The 22,370-nt window shown below is 41.7% G+C and overlaps 1 protein-coding gene across 1 annotated transcript in view; it reads left to right on the top strand.

Annotated features, from left to right (window-relative positions):
- The first annotated feature begins 3,129 nt into the window (after positions 1-3,129).
- The window catches only part of col1a2 (collagen, type I, alpha 2), a 32,028-nt gene continuing 12,787 nt past the window's right edge, over positions 3,130-22,370 (top strand). The window contains exons 1-26 of the mRNA XM_080734379.1: positions 3,130-3,189; positions 5,087-5,143; positions 6,077-6,121; positions 6,249-6,302; positions 6,501-6,554; positions 6,800-6,853; positions 7,124-7,177; positions 8,872-8,925; positions 9,254-9,298; positions 9,735-9,833; positions 10,349-10,402; positions 12,073-12,171; positions 13,917-13,961; positions 14,458-14,556; positions 17,548-17,601; positions 17,728-17,835; positions 17,955-18,008; positions 18,538-18,636; positions 19,138-19,191; positions 19,818-19,916; positions 20,184-20,237; positions 20,359-20,412; positions 20,616-20,669; positions 20,905-20,958; positions 21,135-21,179; positions 21,857-21,955. Of these exons, the coding sequence (XP_080590505.1) occupies positions 5,141-5,143; positions 6,077-6,121; positions 6,249-6,302; positions 6,501-6,554; positions 6,800-6,853; positions 7,124-7,177; positions 8,872-8,925; positions 9,254-9,298; positions 9,735-9,833; positions 10,349-10,402; positions 12,073-12,171; positions 13,917-13,961; positions 14,458-14,556; positions 17,548-17,601; positions 17,728-17,835; positions 17,955-18,008; positions 18,538-18,636; positions 19,138-19,191; positions 19,818-19,916; positions 20,184-20,237; positions 20,359-20,412; positions 20,616-20,669; positions 20,905-20,958; positions 21,135-21,179; positions 21,857-21,955 (1,587 nt within the window). The 5' untranslated portion in view covers positions 3,130-3,189; positions 5,087-5,140. The remainder of the gene's footprint in view (positions 3,190-5,086; positions 5,144-6,076; positions 6,122-6,248; positions 6,303-6,500; positions 6,555-6,799; positions 6,854-7,123; positions 7,178-8,871; positions 8,926-9,253; positions 9,299-9,734; positions 9,834-10,348; positions 10,403-12,072; positions 12,172-13,916; positions 13,962-14,457; positions 14,557-17,547; positions 17,602-17,727; positions 17,836-17,954; positions 18,009-18,537; positions 18,637-19,137; positions 19,192-19,817; positions 19,917-20,183; positions 20,238-20,358; positions 20,413-20,615; positions 20,670-20,904; positions 20,959-21,134; positions 21,180-21,856; positions 21,956-22,370) is intronic.

Genomic DNA, 22,370 nt, shown 5'->3' with positions numbered 1-22,370 from the left:
GATATCTGATATGACGCAAGAATTTGTACATTATCACCTGAGATGCTGTCAGTGTATTTATACACACACTATTCACGCAATGTACAGGCTCTGAATGAAGCTAGATTCCACCAAAACAACAGCACCTATAGGAACGGCTGACAAAATGACGTCACCTGCACACGTCACACGTTCGTCACAGCTGTAGCTACGTTGAATGCTCACAGTGGGTCGCTCCCAGGACGTGTGCGGCCTTTTACACATCCACGACCACGTCACCTTTTATTATCTAGTGGTTCTCAAACTTTTTTTAATTTCATGGTCCATTTGGTTCCATTTGTACACTCTGAGTTACACAGACCTGTAAGGGTCCATTTGGTTCCCCCTCAAGGAACCCTGAGGGTCCCCGGACCCCACTTTGAGAACCACTGATCTATGAATATGGCAGATATAGTGCTGTTTGATTCACTAGATGAAAGAATTACTTTTTTCTTTTCATTAATGTAGGCTCCATATGGACTGGTTATCCAGTGAGGGCCTATAGGCTATCATTCTCCAGATTGTTTAACTGTAGATATCGTATCTCCCATGAGTAGATTGCCCTGAACTAGAAGCCTACACTAAAGGACGAGACCTATAGATGTGTAGATTATGATTTTGTTTTATTTTTTAAGGTGATTATGTCCTAAAAATGACTATGTTCTAACAAGAGTATCCATTTTCTCTCTCCCCCTTCCCCTCTTTCCTTCTCTTCCTTCTCCTACAAACACCACAGACGGGGTTAGTACATAATGCATGCATTTATCAAAGAAATGGTTCTGTTTTTTACCTTTCTTTGCCGTCTCCTGCGTTCCATATATCCATAATACTCTCTGAAAAGACACTTTCCCCTAAATCTCATCTCAGCAATTTGAGCGACTTCAGTGATAGCAGAGCATTTCTGAATTCTTAAAGCAAGTTATTTCTCCCCCAGTCCTCTCCCTTCCTGTTCATGAATAGGTGAGGGTCTCATTGGCTAAAGTAAATGTCAGTGAAAGCTAAAACCTGCCCGTACGGGGGTACTCATGGGGCCTGGTACAAAGGATCCTTTCTGAGGACAGGAGAGAGGGGTAGGCTGGGATTGCCCCCTAACAGCTGGCTTTGGGTCAGTTCTGCTTCCTCCCCAGCGCCAGATATGGGTGAAAATACATCAAAAAGTATTTTGATTCAAATAGAAAATACTGGGTCAAATACTGACCAGGATATGTCTGACACCAGGAAATACTGACCAGGATATATCCTGGTCGGTGATTTGACCCAGTATTTAAGATTGTTATCAAAATACTTTTTGATGTATTTTCGTCCATTTCTGCCCGGTGCCTTGGTTTGGATTGGATTTTAGAGAAGCAAGCTGTTCTCAGAGCAGTGCCTGAAGAGGGCAGTCTTCATCCTTGTCAAAAAGGGGGAGAAAGCCATTAACTGAACTTGGAAATTGATCAGACATTCCACCATCTCACATTGCATAGGGGAGATCTGTTGTATTGCTCGAACCCGAACCCTTGGATTTTGGATCTATCCAGATCACACAGAAAATGTAGTTGTATTCGTTTAAAATGTTCTGCTCATGACTGAGATTGCTTCAAATTGCATACCTGAAATCACTGTTTTTTTAAATGGCAGTTGGCAGTGTTTATCATGATCATTGTTTACCTGTAAACAATAGCCACGTGGCTTCTAATGCGGTGGTGGCAATGTGGCATGGCCTCAGCTTTAATCATGAAAATGGCAATTATTGATTATTATGTCATTTGCACAGTTTTCATTGTCAACCAGGTTTATGTAGGAGCATGTGCTAATAGCATATATTCATTATTACCATGACATATATGCATGCTGGCTTGTGTATTGATAATAGGGCCTAAATAACTTGGCTAATGGCAAAGATATTTAAGACAAATGATCAATGGTTGATGCAGCATGCACATTAAATGACCAAAGAAAGACATGCTGAAAAGACAGAATAAATAAATCTTACATTTATTTATCTTCTTTTCTATTCAGGTAGGACCCAAGGTGAGCACAAATATGTTCTTCTTATGTGTCATTTAGCATCCAGAGTGTGGCAGTTTAGTTCAGCAAAAGGTTAAAGTTCATCATTGTGATGCACTGCAAGGCCTATAGTCTCATGAAGTTGATTGAAATGTGTTTTTGTCCTGCATGCTTTCTGATTACATGGTTTGTTTACATACACATTTAATGGACACCTTCATGTAGTGGCCTCAAGACCAACAACTTAAGCCTAATTTATACTCCGTAGTACGACAGTGTTTTGCTTCTGACACATTGTTAGCTTGAAAATCAGTTATTGTCGGAAAGTGACACTTTCATATGGTTGAGTATAAATAAAGTTTTAGGTTTTGGTTATACTTACGTGCAGTTTAGATGAGTCATAGTAGTGGCATGCTTTGCTATAGACGCATGTGGCATTGATATGTTTATGAAGTTGTAAGCTGCTTTGTGTTTTGGCCTCAATGGGTTTTGTTGTTCCCATCACAGGGGCCCACGGGGGACAAAGGACCTCGAGGTGACAGAGTAAGTTAAAAGAAAACATTATTACTTTAATAAAAAAAAGAAAAAAAAAATCAAAACCACCATGCTGCCCATATGAGTTGCTGGTGTGGCCTTCCAATGTGGTCTGTGCTGTAATTAGGGTTAGCATATTTGACGTGGCGTTGGGTGACTTAATGTGAGCTGTCAATGCCGATAGGACACGCCCCTTTGTTTACATGACCCGATAGCCCTATAGCTTGGTGTCAATGGCAGTTATTTCAAAGACAGTGGTATTTTCACCAATTATCCCAAAAGTGGGTAATTCTTTTCAACATCTTGACCTAATTCACTTCGTTGTCAAAATATTAGTACATCTTTTTGCCCACTTTTTCTGAATTCAAATATAGCATACAGCATTGTTTTAATTCACAATATTTCCAACCGTGAGTTAGTCTGATTTACAACAGATTCCTCATAATTTATAGTATGTCCGCTTTTAATCTCACATAGTTTAACATCTCACTGTCGTAGCATCTTTAGTTATTCAGAAGCTGTTTACCAATACGGTTTACTGACAACTTTGCCTATGTTTTGCAGGGCCCTCAGGGACCTAACGGAAAAGATGGAAAGCACAGACTCGATGGACCCCCTGGCCCCCCTGGACCCCCTGGACTCGGAGGAGTAAGTTCCTTGTCTTCACTTAAAAAACACCCAGTTTCTGGGTTGTTCCCAGACTTGGGTCAGATTGTAATTGTCTGATTTAGTTACATGAGTTGATATATGACAACTGCTCCTTCCCCTGTGTTATACAAATACAGCCGAGGCCTGAAAAACAGAAACATCTATATTTGAATGATCTACTGTATGTATTTGGCCCATCTGTGGGTCAGTCAAGAATGCTGGCCAGGCTGTGACTAACATGATCATAGTAGCACAGAACACGATGCCATGTTTTGGGAAATAGCAGATCTACAAGCTCACACTTGTGGATAGGCTATAAAAAGTGAAATGTGAAAAAAGTTGAAGTGGATAAAGTTTGCTGTATAGTAATAACATAATTGGGTGCTCCCATAAAGCACACTCCAAACACCTTTTATTTCAGTTCCTGTTTGCCCTACTATGTCATAACCTGATGACCTTTGACCTTTTGACCCCTTCTTGCCCCCTTATGACCTCCGTAGAACAGAATTAAGGCCATTAGGAGGGTTCACATACACTTATTTCATACTTTCCTGTCTAGAATTTCGTGTGATTTATTTGAAATTGCATTTTTTTTTTTTTCCTTTTATTTATAGCGCTTTTCTAAGCAAGTTGCAAACTCAAAGCGCTTTACAATGGTCCATTTATTCATACATTGGGAGATCTAGTTGCCCATATGTTGTACCCAACAAAATGAATGAAAACAAACAAGCACATACTGTATTTACAATTGCTAAGGTTGGAAAAGGCCATTTTATGGCAGATTATTGCAGACATTAACTAGGAAGGTGTAATTCTGGGAAATCACAAGTGTGATTGCACAGACGTGAGTCGCGAGGAATCTACTGTACTGGGAAATGAATTCCGTCTTACAATTTATATTAGATTAGATATTGTGATGTCTGAATGGACATTATATTGTCCAAGATACCTGGCCTTACAACCCAGATAACTTCAGTTAAAAGGTTAAAGTTGTACCATGTAACTTTTTTTATAAAACAAATCTTAAAATTGTCCTAACTCTTAAATCGCTGAAGTTTTAGAACACCCACTCCGTTATTTTCAGCTTCTGAAGCCTTCTCTTTTTTTTTTCTCTCTGTTTTCTATGATCCTGACCGGGGTCCGGTTTTCGCGCAAAAATTACGTCATCATACACTACCGGCCAATCACAGCGAGGGTTATACACTGCCGGCCAATCACAGCGCATCTTGAAGTGGGGTCGCTAGCTATCACAATAGGGCGGCCATATTTGTAGGCGCCTGTGTGTCTCTATCTATACTCGGGTGAAACACTCCGTTTCTCCGGAATGCCTGAACGCACAGGAACCAGGGACCCCTCTAAAGATAGATCTCTGCGAGGTGGAGGCAGACGCGGGGGTGACGCGGGGGTGTGAGGCCCGGTCCGCGGCGAAAAACGGCCGAAAGACGCGGACGCTACTGACCACTAGTTGAGCAACTTACACAGTATAGCTTTAACAAAAAACAGGTTTACTTTAGCTGGCATAAAAGTTCTCAGACCTAAAACAATACTGTGTTGCCTAATTAGCTAAATGTGGAAGTTATTTCAACTTTAAGCTATTCATATGCCTATATATAGTCATCACAGATACATGGATGAAGGGTGTTATATTGGGAGCTACTTAATTATCCACTCATGATTAGAAATGACCAATTAATAACAAGTAACAATAGTAATATGCTGTATAAGTAAAAATATGTACAGGTATTGTTTTAAACATGTGTTTACTATGCAACAGTAGTTGGATATTATAGCACAACATCTTGCCATTATATTAATTATATGAATGTATTTTACTTAATTTCTGCATATGTGCAATCACTGTCAGGCATTTACATTTTGTTTTCTGCCCTGTCAACAGAACTTTGCTGCTCAGTATGATGGTTCTAAGGCACCCGATGCTGGCCCCGGCCCCATGGTGAGGAACACACACACACACAGAGACACACACACACACACACACACACACACACACACACACACACACACACACACACACACACACACACACACAAACACAACACACAGAGAGAGAGAGAGAGAACGAGCAGTATTACTCTTCCATCAAATATACAAAAATCCTCAGAGTTAGTTTTACTCTTTGAGAGTGTAAAAGTGTAGGGTCAATCGTTACTCTCTCAGGGGTAAATTACAAATTAGCACCAAGGGCTTTGATGTATACCTAATAGCTTTCTAGAAAAGGAGTCACAGGCAGATATTGTCTAGATATGAGCTATCATTTGTCTTTATTCTGCTCTTTCTTTATGACGTAGCTCTCCCTTCGGGGGTGGTTCTGGTTGTAATGGAAAGTACCAGCTCTTATGCCTTAACTTTAAGGCCTGTCCATACTGTCTCCAACCACTGAACTTTTCATCGGAGATTCAGACTTTCCGACGTGCAGCTTTCCGAACTCTAATTCAGGGTAATGCTTTTCAGAAGATGCGAGTGATGTCATTTTGTAGTTTCACCGGACTTTTAGACTTGGTGGTCGGAGACAGTATGGACAGGCCTTAAAGTTAAGGCATAAAAGCTGGTACTTACAGTAAGACTATTACAATAGAGCCCCATGTGTTCTGGAAGGTTATAGGTTCTGGAAGGTTCTGGGTTACCCTTCGTAGTCGAAAAGAGCTTTATGATCTCACATGTACACACAATGATGTACACTGATATATCCCATCTGACACTTATGACGTTTGATTGATTGATTGATTGATTGATTGATTGATTGGTTGGTTGATTGATTGATTGATTGATTACGTTAATAATTTCTCTGCTGCATCAAAACCACATTAGTTGTATTTGGGAATAAACACCTTGAAGCTTGAACCTTGACATTATTTTCCCCCCATAGGGACTGATGGGATCTAGAGGCCCATCTGGACCTAATGGACCCCCTGTAAGTACACACATACACACACACACAAACAAATACAGAGTGTGCTTTTGTTTTGACAGAATCCATGTCCCATTCTGTTTTCTACTGTATGTCATGACTGACTGCTGTGTCTCTTCCTCCTGAACAGGGACCTCAGGGACACACAGGACATGCTGGAGAGCCCGGAGAGCCCGGACAGACTGTAAGATCATCCTCTTATGACGTTGAACGTTTAAATCTCTGGTTTACATTGGAACTGATAAGAATGATAGTTTCTCATGTAGTTTTTAGGCTGGTGAAGCACTGACGCTACTGTTAATGTGACGATGGTGAATTTACAAGGACATTTTTATTTGTAATCTGTGGAGAGAATTCAGACATGTGTTTTTTCTTCCCCAAGGGCGCCGTTGGTGCTCGTGGACCCCCAGGACCCGCTGGCAAGGCTGGTGAGGATGTAAGTGTCCATTTCTGTTGTTTAAACAGCACCTTTTATCATGTCCCACTTTGCCTCAGTTCTTCAGTTCAAACCTTTTGCAGTTTTCAGACAAACCTTTCTCTGTTACTTACCTTCTGAGACAGTTGTGCATGTTCTCACAGAGATGATATGGAGGTGGAACTGTTTGTTATACTAGTCTACAGTATATGATTCTGTTGTGAGTCCAATATCACCCTGTTAAAACTGTGTCTCTTGTCATACAGGGCAACAATGGCAGACCCGGCAAACCCGGAGATAGAGGAGCCGGCGGTGCTCAGGTGAGTGATAGTCACTGAAGGACCAAACATTGTGCTTATCAAACCACAAACAAACCTAACAAAGAAATCAGACACTTAACCCGAAGTCACAAAACTCTATAGTATTTGATTTGATTTGATTTGATTTGGGTAAAAAAAACACATCTTTTGGATAGACACACAAGCATACAGGCCGCAGACAGATTGATGGCTACTACAAACACATTGACATTATAAATGCAGGGCTTGCCCTAGTAATCATGTCAAACATCTCTTTGTGATCCTCTGCAGGGTGCTCGTGGATTCCCCGGAACCCCAGGACTTCCCGGAATGAAGGGACACAGAGTGAGTGCTGACCTCTTTGCCCCGAGCGATCTCAAGACACCTGCTACTGTACTCCTTGACATCAGTCACTGGGGAAAACATTGCATTGCAGTGCGTCAACAAAGACTAAAATGGAAGAGGAGAGTCATCTGTTATATACTGTATACAGTATATAAAACCTGGACTAAAATGAAAAGATGTGCTGTGGACCACAGATATACTGTGAAAACCTAGATACCTCATTCGCCGTTGCAGTTCAATGGAGCGACTTTTATCGCGGGGCTGGAGGGCATTTTCCGTGTGGGTCACAGAAACGGAAATTCGGTAGGCCCTTCTTAAACCAATGTGCGTTCGAATAAACAAACGACCAGAGTGCACACCAGTGGCCTCAGTTCCTGTATCCGAACGCACCCTGGGTTTTATGAAAAGACCCGCCCCCACCTGCCTCTGATTGGCCTAGATCACACTGGCCTACCGTTTCTGTGACACACGCGGAAGCTGCCCTCCCGCCTCGCGATGCATGTGCCCCCGAGCCGAAGGAGGCGTCTACCTTTCTATGTCTATGCTGTGGACTACATCACCAGGACAGACTACAGGACTATGGACTATGCACTTCCAGTACCAAACTTCCTGTGTACTTCCTGCTTCCTGTTTCCTGGTGGCAATTAAGGATCAGGAAGACGTGACTTCAAATTGCATTCTAATTTGAACCATTCCTATCATAAGCTTTGAATTTATATATTGTTGGAAGGATTTTTCATTTTACATAAACGTAATTGAATCTCACCCTCTAAATTGACTGAAAAGACAATTGTCATAATTAGTTTACCCTCTCTTAATAATTATTATAAATAATAATTGGCACTTTTCCATATTAGTGGTAGAAATATTAGGCCCTTGGACATGAATGTGTCCAGTGGAGGATGTCAGAAAGCCTTTATTATAATCAGCACTATATTATCAACTCCGAAGATTTGAGGACATCTGCTGACAGTAATGTGCCTCCCATGAGCCCAATGCTTTTTTATTGTGATAGTTGTAATGACAATTATAAAATGGAAAGCATTTTATTTTTAGACAGAAAGAACCTCAAAGTGCTTCATGATATGGGAGAGTGTTTTCTGCAGGTCGTTCAGTTCGAGTGTATCAAAGGGTGCGTTCTGAAATGCGCACCGGGTGTGGATAGGGTTATGGTTGAAGTTAGGTTTAGGCATAGTTTTACTGAGATAAGGGTTAGGGTTAGGTTTAGGCATAGTTTTACTGAGGTTAGGGTTAGGATTAGGGTTAGGTTTAGGCACTCACTACACTGAGCACACACCCGGTGCACATTTCAGAACGCACCCTTTGATACACTCGGACTGAACGACCTGCAGAAAACACTCTCCCTCATGATATGGAGATAAAAATAGACAATATAAAAACATTGGTGGACATTAAGGAAAACAAAAACAAAACCCACCTTGAGAGCATGGATTATCTAGTATAGATCTCTGTCACCTGACTTAGACCCTACTCATGGTTCAGTTTGAGCAGTATAGTATTGTTATTTTGTAATATTCCTAGTATTCCATTGTTTGTAGTATTCTATGCATCACCACAGCTGGGAGTTGTAGTCCCAAGAGCTTGTTTTCCACCATGTTTGTAGGCTTTTATTTTTTTTAGGCATGTTTTTAGTCAACTACATCATTCTCAAGCGTCTCCAATTTGTGTTCCAGGGTTACACTGGTCTGGATGGACGCAAGGGAGAGCCTGGTGCTGCTGGAATCAAGGTAAGATATCAAAAATGCTCCATCCTCATATCCAAGTCTTCCCATGAGAAATCCTAGATCAGTGCATGTTTAATAGAGAAATATTTGTGTTATACATAAGACCACTCTCTCTCACACACACACACACACACACACACACACACACACACACACACACACACACACACACACACACACACACACTTTCAGCCCCTTGCTATCTCCCTCAAAATAATGAGGATGATGACATTGATGAGGAATGAGGATGTTGACGACTTACTAAGCCATAAGAAACGTAATATATGACACTTGGGTCACCCTAACTCACGCTGTCCTGCCTCTCCTATAGGGTGAGAGTGGTGCCCATGGTGCTGCTGGAACTCCTGGACTTGCTGTAAGTATTTAGCAACAGCTATGATGTGTACATAATATCTTTGTAGCAGCTTTGTCATTTATAACCAGTAGCAGCCTATGCCAACCTATGTTAGTGACCAGGGAGATATGACTTATTGTGAGATATAAAATACTAAGGACTAAAAACAAAGAGGCTTATCCTAGCTTGGGTTCATCATCAATCATCACAATGGATGCAATTGGATCCATTTGTTGATTTGTTGATCGCCGCACCATTGTTTGTTTATACACTAGTTGACTTGACACTTGATCTTGATGTTCAATACTACATTTCATTAGACACTGGCTGATCATTCCTACCTTCATTAAAAGACACTTGATGTTTTCTCCTACACATCAGTACTCGTACACTAGTTGACCGTTCCTTCCTTTGTTTACCAGATACTTGATGTTTTCTCCTATGTTCTCTCCTCTAGGGCCCTCGTGGTCTCAACGGTGAGAGAGGTCGTGCTGGTCCTGCTGGCCCTGCTGGTGCTCGTGGCGCTGATGGCAACGTTGGACCCGCTGGACCTGCTGTGAGTACTGTCCCTCAAGTCCCACAGTTTACCTCCATCTTTAACCTAGAGATAACATAAGATGAAACTTAATTTCTCGTTCTGTAACCTTCCTGATTCCAAAAGGAAGTAGTCCTCATTGGTGGATGTTCATGAGGCTTAGTCTACGTTTTACCTCGAAGATTGCTAATTGCATCCATAGTCCCCAAACTGTAGCCCCAGGTGTTTTTTTTATCTCACCAAAAAGCTGAACAAATGGCGAATATACATACAACCAGGTCAACAAACACATACTAATCTTTCAACCTGGAGTCCCTATTTTGAGCATGTCATTATAGGCAGATCTATGTCATTATATAGCAGATCTGTAAGCTCACAAATCGCTGTGCGACACGTTGAGAGCTTGTAGATCAGCGATTTCCGCCGCACGACACCATTATAGTAATAAAAGCTGAGAATTATAACCTTTGGCCCTCATGTGAACTATGATAGCCATGATTGACCCTCTTAACAATGTTTAACCTTCTTTCTCCCAGGGTCCTCTTGGTGCTGCTGGCCCACCAGGTTTCCCTGGCGCCCCTGGCCCCAAAGTAAGTGTGATGTCACTTCCCGTGGTGTTTCCTTTCTTCTGGGAATGGTATTAACGTTAGGTTCACGTTGCCATGTACAGCATATAACATCATAAATGAATTACATAATATTCATTATTTAGAGGGATTATAGAGGAAGTAGAGGAAGTGTTATTTGTCAACATGAACTTATGCTCATTTATATATTTGTCAACATGAATTTATGCTCATTTATATACAGTAGAAATGGTCCTTTGCCAAGCCAACCACTGAGAAGAATACACACATGGTTAAAAGATAATAAATTGATATTTGAAATATTAACAGAGACAGAAGAAAAATGAATACATCAAAACACATACAAACATTTGAATTTATCGGCTATTGGCCTAAATAAATCATTCAAAATCAAGACATGTTACTTATTTAGTCTTTATTGTTCCGTTTGGCTCCTTGTATACAATAGTATCCCCAAGGGAATAGCTAACTAGCTAGATAGCTAGAATGGCACTGTCAATTGACAGAGTTAAACCATATTCAAGCTTCATGCAGACTGTGTGGTATATACAGAATCTGCGGCAATATGACACAATCACAGCCTGCACGATGGCCTGAGAGTGTAGATATCTGTAACTATGTGGACGGGGCACACAGACCGTGCTGCCATTATTGACTGGCACTAGAAAAACTACAAAACGGCATCGACATCTATAAAAGTAAAGGCCAAGTTCATTGCCAGGGTATTCATGAGGTCAACTCGTGGGGACCGTGACACACCCCAGCAAGCACGGTCAGGAACTGGACCAATCAGTGACCTCTCGATTGACGCCAGATCAAGTCAAACCATGACTAGTCAGATATGGCCTAGAATATCACCTGATTTCAACGAACATAAATCCTGCCCACGAAAACGGACGTCCTGGATTAATCAGTGAGGGTCCGATCGAGGCCAGATAAATATCATAACTAGTCAGATATGTCCCAGAATATAACTTTAATGCTCATTTCAACTAACATTAAAAAGAATAACAATAATCCTTAAATCCATATGTGTTAGGGTTGAATTACTGGTATAACAATCCACAAGTGCAAACCCCGGTTTGTCTTATAGAGTTGGTTGGGTTTTCTGAGATCTAGAGCCAAATTAGATTATAGCTCGACTCTTGCCCAGTTGGTCCAAAGTAACTTCTTAGAAAGTAATTCGCAAGCAATCACAATTATTAACCGACTGGAACGTTCATTAAGATAATTCACTTAAATAGGAAGTGAATGATGAAAGGATGACGTGGGCAAGTCGTCACTCCTGACAATATGACATCCTGGTAATGACGTTAAGATCATCCCCATATGGGCTGTGATCTGGCCTAGTTCTAAATGTCACCGGAGTCACCGTAGGACGTTATCATAACGTCATCATGACGTCCTTTTGGCTTGCAGGGACTGCTTAGACCACACAGACCCAAAGAAGCATAAACCAGGCCGCCATCTACATTGTTACAATTATATCATAGAGGGATTATATTCACATATCAGCACATACAATATAAATGCAATACAGTTATATTCAAATAGCTTGTAAGGTTTTATAGCCAGTGCTGCTTTTGTTACAGTGCCGTGTTAGCCAGCAGGTACTACTAGTGATGATGATGATGATACTGTGTGTGACTTTGAATGTTTCTGATCTTTGACAGGGAGAGCTTGGAGCTGCTGGATCTTCTGGCCCCTCTGGTGCTCAGGGATCTAGAGGAGAGCCTGGAGCCAATGGCGCCGGTGGACCTGTTGGACCCCCTGTAAGTGTAACAGTGATGTGGCTTATGAGGTGTATTGTTCTCACAGGATATACCACTCTGGTCGTTTTGGCCAGGCCCTGGTAAGGCTGTCCGATATTGAAAGAATATCGATATTGTTATCCATAATATGATATTTCAGAAGGTGCTTTTAGAGGATATTTATTTTCACACATTTTTCTAAATGAAAATTAATAACTTATATGATGACAAAACAGGTAGATGCACTCAGCTAGAATGAGATCAGAACGTTATAGCATGTTACTGTAACAGTTAAGATCAGGAAAAGACAACATTCAAGCTATTATCATAATGTATTATGATGTACTGTATTATAACCGAAATCCCAGTCAATATCTAGCTCATATCATTAAGTAGTTTAGTTATTATTACTAGCCCTTACCCGTTCAAAGATATGAGCTCCGAAATGATGTGCAGTGTGTGGGTTATGGGATGTGTGCACTGTGCACAGAGTTTATGAGGGATGGAAAGTAACTTTAACTGTGTTTGCATGATAATATGTAGGAGCATCAATGTAAGATACCCGTTTCGTTTAATGGCTACAGAGATACTGTTTCCCCCCCCCACCCCCCCCCAGCCCGCCCGCCCGCCCGCACACACACACACACACACACACACACACACACACACACACACACACACACACACACACACACACACACACACACACACACAGAGCTGGTTAAACATTTTGCCTCAAGCTAGATGCAGAATAGATGCGCCTCATGCTAGATGCAGAATAGATAGTAGATACAGCATAAAAATGCTAATATACAGCATACGATTTGTGAAAGTGACAAACGGGCTTCACAGTTATGTCAGGTGTGTTCATATGCTTATGGTGATGCGATTTCAGATCAATTGCTCCAGCCACCGAGGAGAAACGCTGTTTCAGACAGACAGACACTCACTCACTCACTCACTCACTCAGACAGACATTCGCAAAATTATAGTATAGATATCAATATATCTCCCAGATCCTGGCCCCGGGTTGATTCTAAGTTATTGTGGTTCAGTCAGGACACACTCATGAATGGATCAATTATATTCATTGAATATAAAATGACAATATATTTATTTTGGTTTGGCAATTAATTGGATCGCCTTGGAATCTGAATCCCCCCCAGTATATAAAAGTAGATCCAAAACGGCAGGTGGTAGCTGGGGTGGTGGAGCAGGTTTTAATGCAGCAGCACTGACAGCAGTAGGCAGCAGCAAACAGCAAGCAAGGAATGAGCAATTTAACTTCCCCATTTAAATAGGATGCTCTATTATGAAGTGAACATGTGATTGGTTGAGAATAGAAGCCTGGAGCTGAGATCTACCAATGGTTGGCTAGCAGCAACTGCATTGAGTTCCCTGACTGAACCTAGCCTAGCACAGCCAGACAATCCACCCATGTTAAAACAAGGTGGGGATGCATATACTGCAGTTAGTTAGCTGCATTAGTATATAGACAGAACCTGCTATGTGCATGTACCATGCATGACACTCATGTGATTTTCAATCAGTTGGAATCCATTCAGTTATTTTTCTATGGAACATATCAGGTGAAAAAATATCCAAACATTCTACATACTATCCCATGTAAGATCAGCTGATAAATATTGCTTCACCATAGTTTTGTTATCTCAGCTTGGTTGAATAGGAATTATCCCATCATTGTTTGAGAGCGTTTTCATTGTGTTTGTGTGATGTGTTTTGACACTCTCTATTTTCTCCTGCAGGGCAACCCTGGTGCCAACGGTCTGAACGGAGCCAAGGGAGCTGCTGTAAGTATAGGATACCCAGCATATATACACTTAGGTCAAAGGTCATTTAGGTCTCACCCAGATTCATGGACCACAGCAAATAAAATGCCCCCACCACACACACACACACACACACACACACACACACACACACACACACACACACACACACGCGCGCGCGCGCACTCACACACACACAGCCATTTTGCAATTCGTAATTTGTATTTGGTTCATTACATAAATATACTTATATAGTGGAATCTAGAGTGGAGTAACTCAACTCAGAATAGGTCGCATCATTTGGATTGGTGGGGGAATGGAGGCTAGGAAGTGAGTTAATTGTAATTGAAAAGTTTAGAAGTAAAGACTCTGTTTGCTCGTCTCATTTCAATATACCTATAACACCAATGAACTCATTAACATTGAACACACTGACGTGTGAGGACATTTCAAGTTAGGTTTGAGTTGCTGAGTAAAGATGACCTGTCTAAATTGACCTCTTGTGTGTGACCTATAGGGTACCCCCGGAGTTGCTGGAGCCCCCGGCTTCCCCGGAGCCAGAGGAGGACCTGGACCCCAGGGACCCCAGGGTGCCGCTGGAGCAAGAGGCCTTGCTGTGAGTACACATTAAATACACATATTCTCAGGTCCTTATTCTGCTGTCCCATCGCTTGAAGGGGCTTGGAATTAAGATTGGGAGGTAGCCTTAGATCTAGACTGTCATATATTTATTTATATTTTTCTAGGACAGTCTTGGTGACTTTCCCCAAATATGTTTGGAATGTTCCGTGTTTAAGGCATGTACATCTCCATTAATGTACAAATTCACAATAAAGTGCTTAACCCTAAGCCACGGATGTTACCCAACCTACAGGCCCTAAAGACATGTTTTAATCCTGTCTGTGCCATTGAGCTTTGTGCTGGAAGGTGTAGCACAGCAGGTAAAAGCCGGTATTACACTCGATGGAAAAAAGGAAATACAATCAATGGCATTCAGGCACACAGACGGGATTCAAACACTTCTTAATAAACTCATTGACTGGCAAAACCTCAATTTCCCGAGTTATTCCCAATATCTTTGCATGCCAGGCCTGAGTTTCCAGAGCGATTAATCAATTAGATTTGATTAAAAACAATCCAAAATGGGATCGCCAATCCGCGGGGCCTAAGTGCCCCAAAGATAGTGCTTCCCGTTTGAGCCTGGAAGCGGAACCGGATATTTGCATTTTTGGGGGCGGGACAACACGTTTCTCTGTGACCACTTTCTGCTGCGTTTACTTCCTTCTTACACTACACTGTTGCTAGTGCAGCAACACTAGCATGGATTAACATGGGGTCTTTCCGTGATCGCGAACGGACGACGACGTGCACGCAGATCGTGCACGATGGACAGGCACACGCCCACATTAAAAGGAAAATCGGGCCAGTAAATGAGTTAAACAATACGGAATAATTCGGAACACAAAGAGCTTTGGAGTAAGCACTTTATATTTTGAATTTGTACAATTAAGGAAGATTTACAAGGCTTAAAGGAGCTATAGTCAACTTTTTCTTGAAAAAAGTTGTTAAAATAAAAATAATGTTTCAAAATATTTTATAAATAAATAAGCTTCATATACTGTATGTGTTTCAATAAAAAAATTACCACAAAAAGCGTAAAATAATGATAAAATAATCATTTTGGCCATTGTCGGGCCGACACTTTGTTTACATTCTAGTCTAACACTATCAAAGAATAGACTAGAATGTAAACAAAGTGTCGGCCCGACAATGGCCAAAATGATTATTTTATCATTATTTTACGCTTTTTGTGGACATTTTTGAGCAGAAACACATTATATGAAGCTTATTTTTTTATAAAATATTTTCGAAACATAATTTTTATTTTAGCATCCGTTTTTCAAGAAAAAGTTGACTATAGCTCCTTTAAACACAGAACTCTAAACACTATTTGGGGAAAGTTACCAAGACTGATACACAAATCAGAATCAATACAATACATATATGACAGGCTTGATACAAGGCTATATTTAAAGAAACTTTTTTTTGGGCGGAGGGGAGATGGGGAGTGACATGCGGCAAAGGTCGTCCGGATCGGGAATCGAACCGTCGATGCCGTCAGGCATCAATGCCTATTTGGCAATGCCTTATGTGGTATGTGCATGGATGCCCGATCCAAGGCTATATTAGGAGGTATCACTGACTTTCCAAGAGGTACAGCATGACATGTGACCAGTGACCACCCTGCCCCTCAAGCTGGCACTATAATGCCCCAACATCACGCCCAAGTGTCAGCTGTGTTGTTGTCATCAGAAATGGGCGTCGCTTAGCATGGCGCTTGAGAAGAGCTCATGTCCCACTAAAAAAAAGATTTATTCGTTTCCTCTCTCCTTGCCTGGTTTACTCCATGCATCCTCGTGGGAGGGACTAAGTTGCAAGTAAAGGATGCAAGTGAGGGTAACAAGGATTTAGTATAAGGCCTGAGACGCACCCATAGACACATACTCGCATGCATGCATGCATGCAGTGCACACACTTACAATTGTGCAAATCCATGTGCACAGATACATGTTCTTGAGATGATCAGATCATGTTATAGTGTGGCAGTGTCTCAGGAGGTCACCTGGGAATCAAAAGTCTCCGCCTCCCCTCGAAGTGCCATTGAGCAATAACACTGAACCCCTAACTGCCCACTAAGCCTAATAGTTCACATGGGTTAAATCCAGGTATGTGTAGCTGTACAGTATGTTTTACCCAGGGTTTGATATGCTTGGGGGGTGGGAGGGGATCCATGCCTCTTCTTTTTATATCCTCCACTCTGGTCTTTAATTTTTATGGCCATTTTATCACTGCTTCTGAATTAAATACTTTATTTATGCATTTCCTTTTCATAGTTTGTCTACAGTTTGATATTTTGACTGTTTGGTATTTATTTTTAACAATTTAACAACTAAATGTAACAATTTAATGAAAAGGTTTATTTTACATTAAACCTTGCATCCCTATTGTGGGCATGTTTTCAAAGAATTTCCAATATTTTCAAAATACTTAAATAGTAAGAATCGCCAATCTACAAGCTCACGACTTATCGCATCCCGATGAGGTATCGAAGATTGGCTATTTTTGCTATTTGTTGTACAGCAAAATATATAGGGCCTAATCAGTTACGTTTTCTTTTCTTCTTTTTTTTTTAAACCCTGATTATACATTGCACTTTATCCTGCAGGGGGGATTTCAGTTGTTACAGCAACACATAAGGATACATAAATGTCCTAAATGATACAGTAGGATCTGATCATTAAGACCACTCACTATGCAGAAGATGGCAGCGCACAACGCAAACATTTCCAAAATATCATTATGGCCCTACCATAGCAGTGTGCAATGTACATGCTGAAGATTCAAGATTCAGGATTCAAGATGTCAAAGGACTACAATGGAAATACGCTTACAATGGAAATGTTTTTTTTATCCTTTTGGTATTGTCTGACTGTGTACATGGAAAAGCTTCAGCACAAAACTAACACAGAACTGCATGCACTAAACAGCCATCGTTCGGTGTCTTCATTTACTCACTCTTAATCTATTCATCCCTTATCGATTTCAGGGAGATCCTGGTGTCGCTGGTATGAAGGGAGATGCTGGTGTCAAGGGAGAGCCCGTAAGTTTGAACCTTGTTCCAAACAGCTTTATGTATTCATTTTGCTACATTACAATGTAAACCAAACGGCAGGGCTTTGTTTTCATATGAAGATCTTAAAAAACACCTCTCTATTGCCTTGCCCAGGGACACTCCGGACCTCAGGGAACCCCCGGACCTCAGGGTGAGGAGGGCAAGAGAGGTCCCACTGGCGAGGCCGGTGCCACCGGCCCCGCTGGACTCCGTGGAGCCAGAGTGAGTAGTGTCACGTTCACCCAGATCCAAACGGACAGTAAACAACTGTCTAGTTTACACCAATACTGTTGTGTGACTGTGATCATCTGCTAATGTCTGTGGGTGTGTGTCTCCCACAGGGTGCTGGCGGAAGCCGTGGCATGCCCGGACCCGAGGGAAGATCTGGCCCTATTGTGAGTAACCATAAAGAATACGTCAATTGAACAAGTGTGCCTCCAATAGATTAAACGTCCTGATCTAAAATACCTAAATGGCCATATACCATAAGCGTAGAAGACTGTGTACCGGTAGTCACTTTAGGCCAGTGATTCCCAAACTTTTCACTCGAGACCCGAAAGAGGGATGAGACGTTTGCCCGGGACCCAAACTAGTGAAAATAGCAGATCAACAAGCTCACAATGTGTCGCTTCGCGCCGTGTTGTGAGCTTGTAGATCGGCTATTTTCAATACTTAATTATAATTATTTTATATTTATGGAATTTCATAGATTTGTTTGTTTTTGGTTTATAAAAGTTGTATAAAATTATTATTATTATTGCCCCACTGTTTGAGAAACAGCACATTAGACACTGTAATCATCATATATAATATTTGTAGCTGCAACGAGGGAGAACACATCTGGTTTTCCCTGTTTTACATTCAACTGTTGACACCTGCTCTCCCTCTTTTTCTTCTCCCTCTCTCTCTCTCTCTCTCCTTTAGGGTATGCCCGGAGCCCGTGGTGCCACTGGTGCCTCTGGCGCTCGTGGAGCCCCCGGAGATGCCGGTCGTGCTGGTGAGCCTGGTCTGACTGGCCCAAGAGTGAGTTTTAGTTTTCTTTTCTTTTTTAATCAGGAGTCTGTAGTTCTCTGTCAATGTAGTGAGTCATTAACCTAATCATTAACCCTATTCTGGGGCTTGCATTTGCCACGAATAGCAGATCTACATGCTCACAACGCGTTGCAACTCAACACGTTGTGAGCTTGTAGATCAGCTATTTTCTGCAAAGATATTCCGTCTAGAGTGAAATCAGGCGTGGGCCTAGTAGGCCTTAATGGGGTCGACCGACCACCTTAAGTGAAATCATAGAAAGATCTTTAGAAAGCAGTACTGGCACAGCCATCAACGCTGTCGCTGATGATGGTTGGTCTTGCCCTTGAGCAAGACACCTAGCCCTGGATCGGAATATAAGCATATCCACTTGGATGTTCTCAGTCAATCTCAGTGGGCCAAGTTAGGATAGGTTATAGATCACCTCAAATAAAATAAAATCATCCAGGTATTTTAAGAAGATGAATCACTGATCAATATTTATCTCTTCAGGGTCAACCAGGAAGCGCTGGAAGTGGTGGACCCCAAGGCAAGGAGGGAGCTTTGGTGAGTAAATCCCAACACCCTAGTTCATTCATCTACTACATCAGGGGTGGGCAACTTTGATGATGGAGAAGTACACTTTATTTTCACACTCACTCCAGAGGGCCACAATGCATAATACAGCTAAAAAATAGCAAAAATAGCTGATCTACAAGCTCAAAACGTGGCGGTGGCGCAGTGCGACATGTTTTGAGCTTGTAGATTGTCTATTTTTGCTATTTTTTAAATGGAATCCTGAATTACTTTCTATCTATTTTTTTATTGGAATCCTGAAAAGTATTATCATTTCAAATGCATTTATATGTTCTTAGGTTAACTTTATGAACTTAAAAACAAATACATTGGACATAAAAAAAAGACTAGTACTAGTCATTAAGCCTTCTAATATAGACTGAAGTAATTAAAGTGGGTCATGTTTGCATGTTTGGAATTGTAACAGCCGAAATCAGTAATATATCAATATTTCAATATTAACCTGCGGGCCACATTAAGTGAAGGTGGGGGCCGGATGTGGCCCCCGGGCCTCCAGTTGCCCATGTATGATCTACATCATCAGCATGGATTACAGCTACAGTATACCTGCACTCCTGAATGGCATGTAATGGAACTTATCTCTCATCCCCAATCAGGGTCCTGCTGGACAAGATGGCCGCGCTGGACCTCCTGGCCCAACTGGACCCAGAGGCCAGCCCGGAAACATTGGATTCCCCGGACCCAAGGGACCTGGTGTAAGTGGATTCAGAACATATATCAGACAGTACCATGACTTGGAGATTAGCAGACCAACAGCATGTTCTTAGACTTGTTCTTGGCTAATGAGCAGAAGGATTGTCCTGGTATCCTACCAAGGCTGAAGCACACAGGCTACTTATATCTAACTCTCGAGGAAGATTCCCATAACTTTACATTAAACTTGGATGTACCAACTGCAGTCTTGCTCTTATTCTCTATCACTGTGTATAATAATGACATAATCTCCTTCTCTCTCTCTTCAGGGTGAGGCTGGCAAGCCTGGTGAGAAGGGATCCTCTGGCCCCACTGGACTGAGAGTAAGTCCCAGTCGAGCATCATTTATCACCTACGCTTAGTATATGACAAGTCATTATGTCATCCACAAAGTTGTATATCTGTCACCGATAAGTCATTGTTTGCCTGTCTGCCTTTGTATAGGGAGCCCCTGGCCCTGATGGCAACAACGGAGCAACTGGTGCTGGTGGACCTGTGGTAAGTATTAGGATTTCTAATCTTGCATTCAATAAGAAGTTCCTCTTTTGGCTGATGACCACACTGTAACCATCTGTCATTTTTCCCTGTGATAATCTTTGGTATTTTATCTCTTTTATATCTCTCTCTCTCTCTCTCTCTCTCTCTCTCTCTCTCTCTCTCTCTCTCTCTCTCTCTCTCTCTCTCTCTCTCTCTGCTATTAGGGTAATGCTGGTGAGAGAGGAGAGCAGGGATCCGCTGGAGCTCCTGGCTTCCAGGTTTGAATGCATTATCTGAAGTCAAAAATTGCTAAAATAGCTGATTATTCAGTCAGGGAACTCAGACAGGCCTCTCAGGCACCCATCCATCTTCCTTTGCCAGGCATTAATCAAGTAAAGAAAAGTAAACAGTGATATTGTATTATTATGGATTACAATAATATGCTCGTCTTGATGTTAGTCTGGTTATACAAGCAGTGTTATTGATTTTCTTTTTTATCTTTGATATCTACAGGGACTGCCCGGCCCCTCTGGACCATCTGGTGAGGCTGGCAAGCCCGGAGACAGAGTGAGTATACCACACACACTCTAAATCTGATAAATGCCTAAATTGTACAAATTGTGTGGCTGATACACTGTAGGAACAATCCTCACAGAAATGCCATTGCTGTGTACTGTAGGAACCGTAGCTATTGATACCAAATAGTTTTACATCTCTTAACTAACTGTTCTCTGTCTCTATAGGGTGTCTCAGGAGACCAGGGTCTTGCTGGACCTGCTGGTGGCAAGGTAGATCCAACCCGTCTCATCTCATAATTCCCCTTGATCCCTTGCTTGCTTTCTCCAGTTTGCACACATTATTCATAAATACACACTTTCTTTCAAACATCAGACAATAGTGTATCCGTCCTTACGTTGTTCAGACAGAAAGAAATGATGTTACTGTGCGTGTTTTGAAGACGATTTGTCCATTAGCTGTCATTTTCTAAATGTCTCTTCAGATGCATTTGCATGCACTCAGAGTTAAATGAACACTCAGGGTTATACCATCATCTACACCAGTGGTTCTCAACCTGTAGGGGTCCCCAAACTATTTTGGGGGGGTCCCCAGGTGATTACCTTAATGTGCAACATTGTTTTCTCACTCAACAGTAAACAAACCAGCATAAAGTTTAAGTGGGTGAAGGGTATCTGCACATTTCTAAAGTCACAATTTAAGGACCTTTTAATACCGGTACATCTAAAATGACAAATTAAACATTGGTCAAATTGTCAAATATTATCCACCCTGACGAGCACTTGCCTCAACTCAAGTGCTCGTCAGGGTGGAAAGGGGTGCCCAGTTCAAATATGATTATTCTGGGGGTCGCGGCCTGAAAAGGTTGAGAACCACTGATCTACACGTTGGACATGTAAAAGCTTTACATTTCTATAAGTGACCCTTCGGTATGTGTGTGTCCCTCCAGGGAGAGCGTGGTAACCCCGGCGCTGCTGGCTCTACTGGAGCTCAGGGATCCATTGGAGCTCGCGGACCTGCTGGAGCCCCTGGACCTGATGGTGGCAAGGTAAGACAATCCATCCTGGTGTTGTGACTCTGCCTGGCCATTAAAGAGTGTTGTAACGTTAAAAACCTGAAAACGAATATTGAATGCAGGAAATTGGAGAATAGTTTGAACGGGGGGAAAATGCATTCTGTAAGTTTTGGTACCTGCAGAGCACTACCAGTGAAGCTCAATTAGTGTTCTAAACCAGTGGCTGCTGGGGGGCAATTGGAAAGCGGAGGAAAAATTTATATAGATGCTACAACTAATTGCAAGGCATGGGTCTTCAACAAGGTACATTCATTAAACAAACAAACCAACAGAAATCTACTAAATATTATGAGTTAGCTTTGAAAGCCTTTTATCAAGTTGCAAAGAAAACCTTCTAAAAGTAAGAAATGTATATATTTTACACAATATATGTAGTGGGGTTCCGTGC

This window comes from Nannobrachium achirus (genome assembly GCF_963921795.1).
Source record: "Nannobrachium achirus genome assembly, chromosome: 10".
In the NCBI taxonomy this organism is placed as follows: Eukaryota; Metazoa; Chordata; class Actinopteri; order Myctophiformes; family Myctophidae; genus Nannobrachium; species Nannobrachium achirus.
Note: the sequence above shows the minus strand (reverse complement) of the source record. Positions and strands in the feature narration are given on the sequence as shown.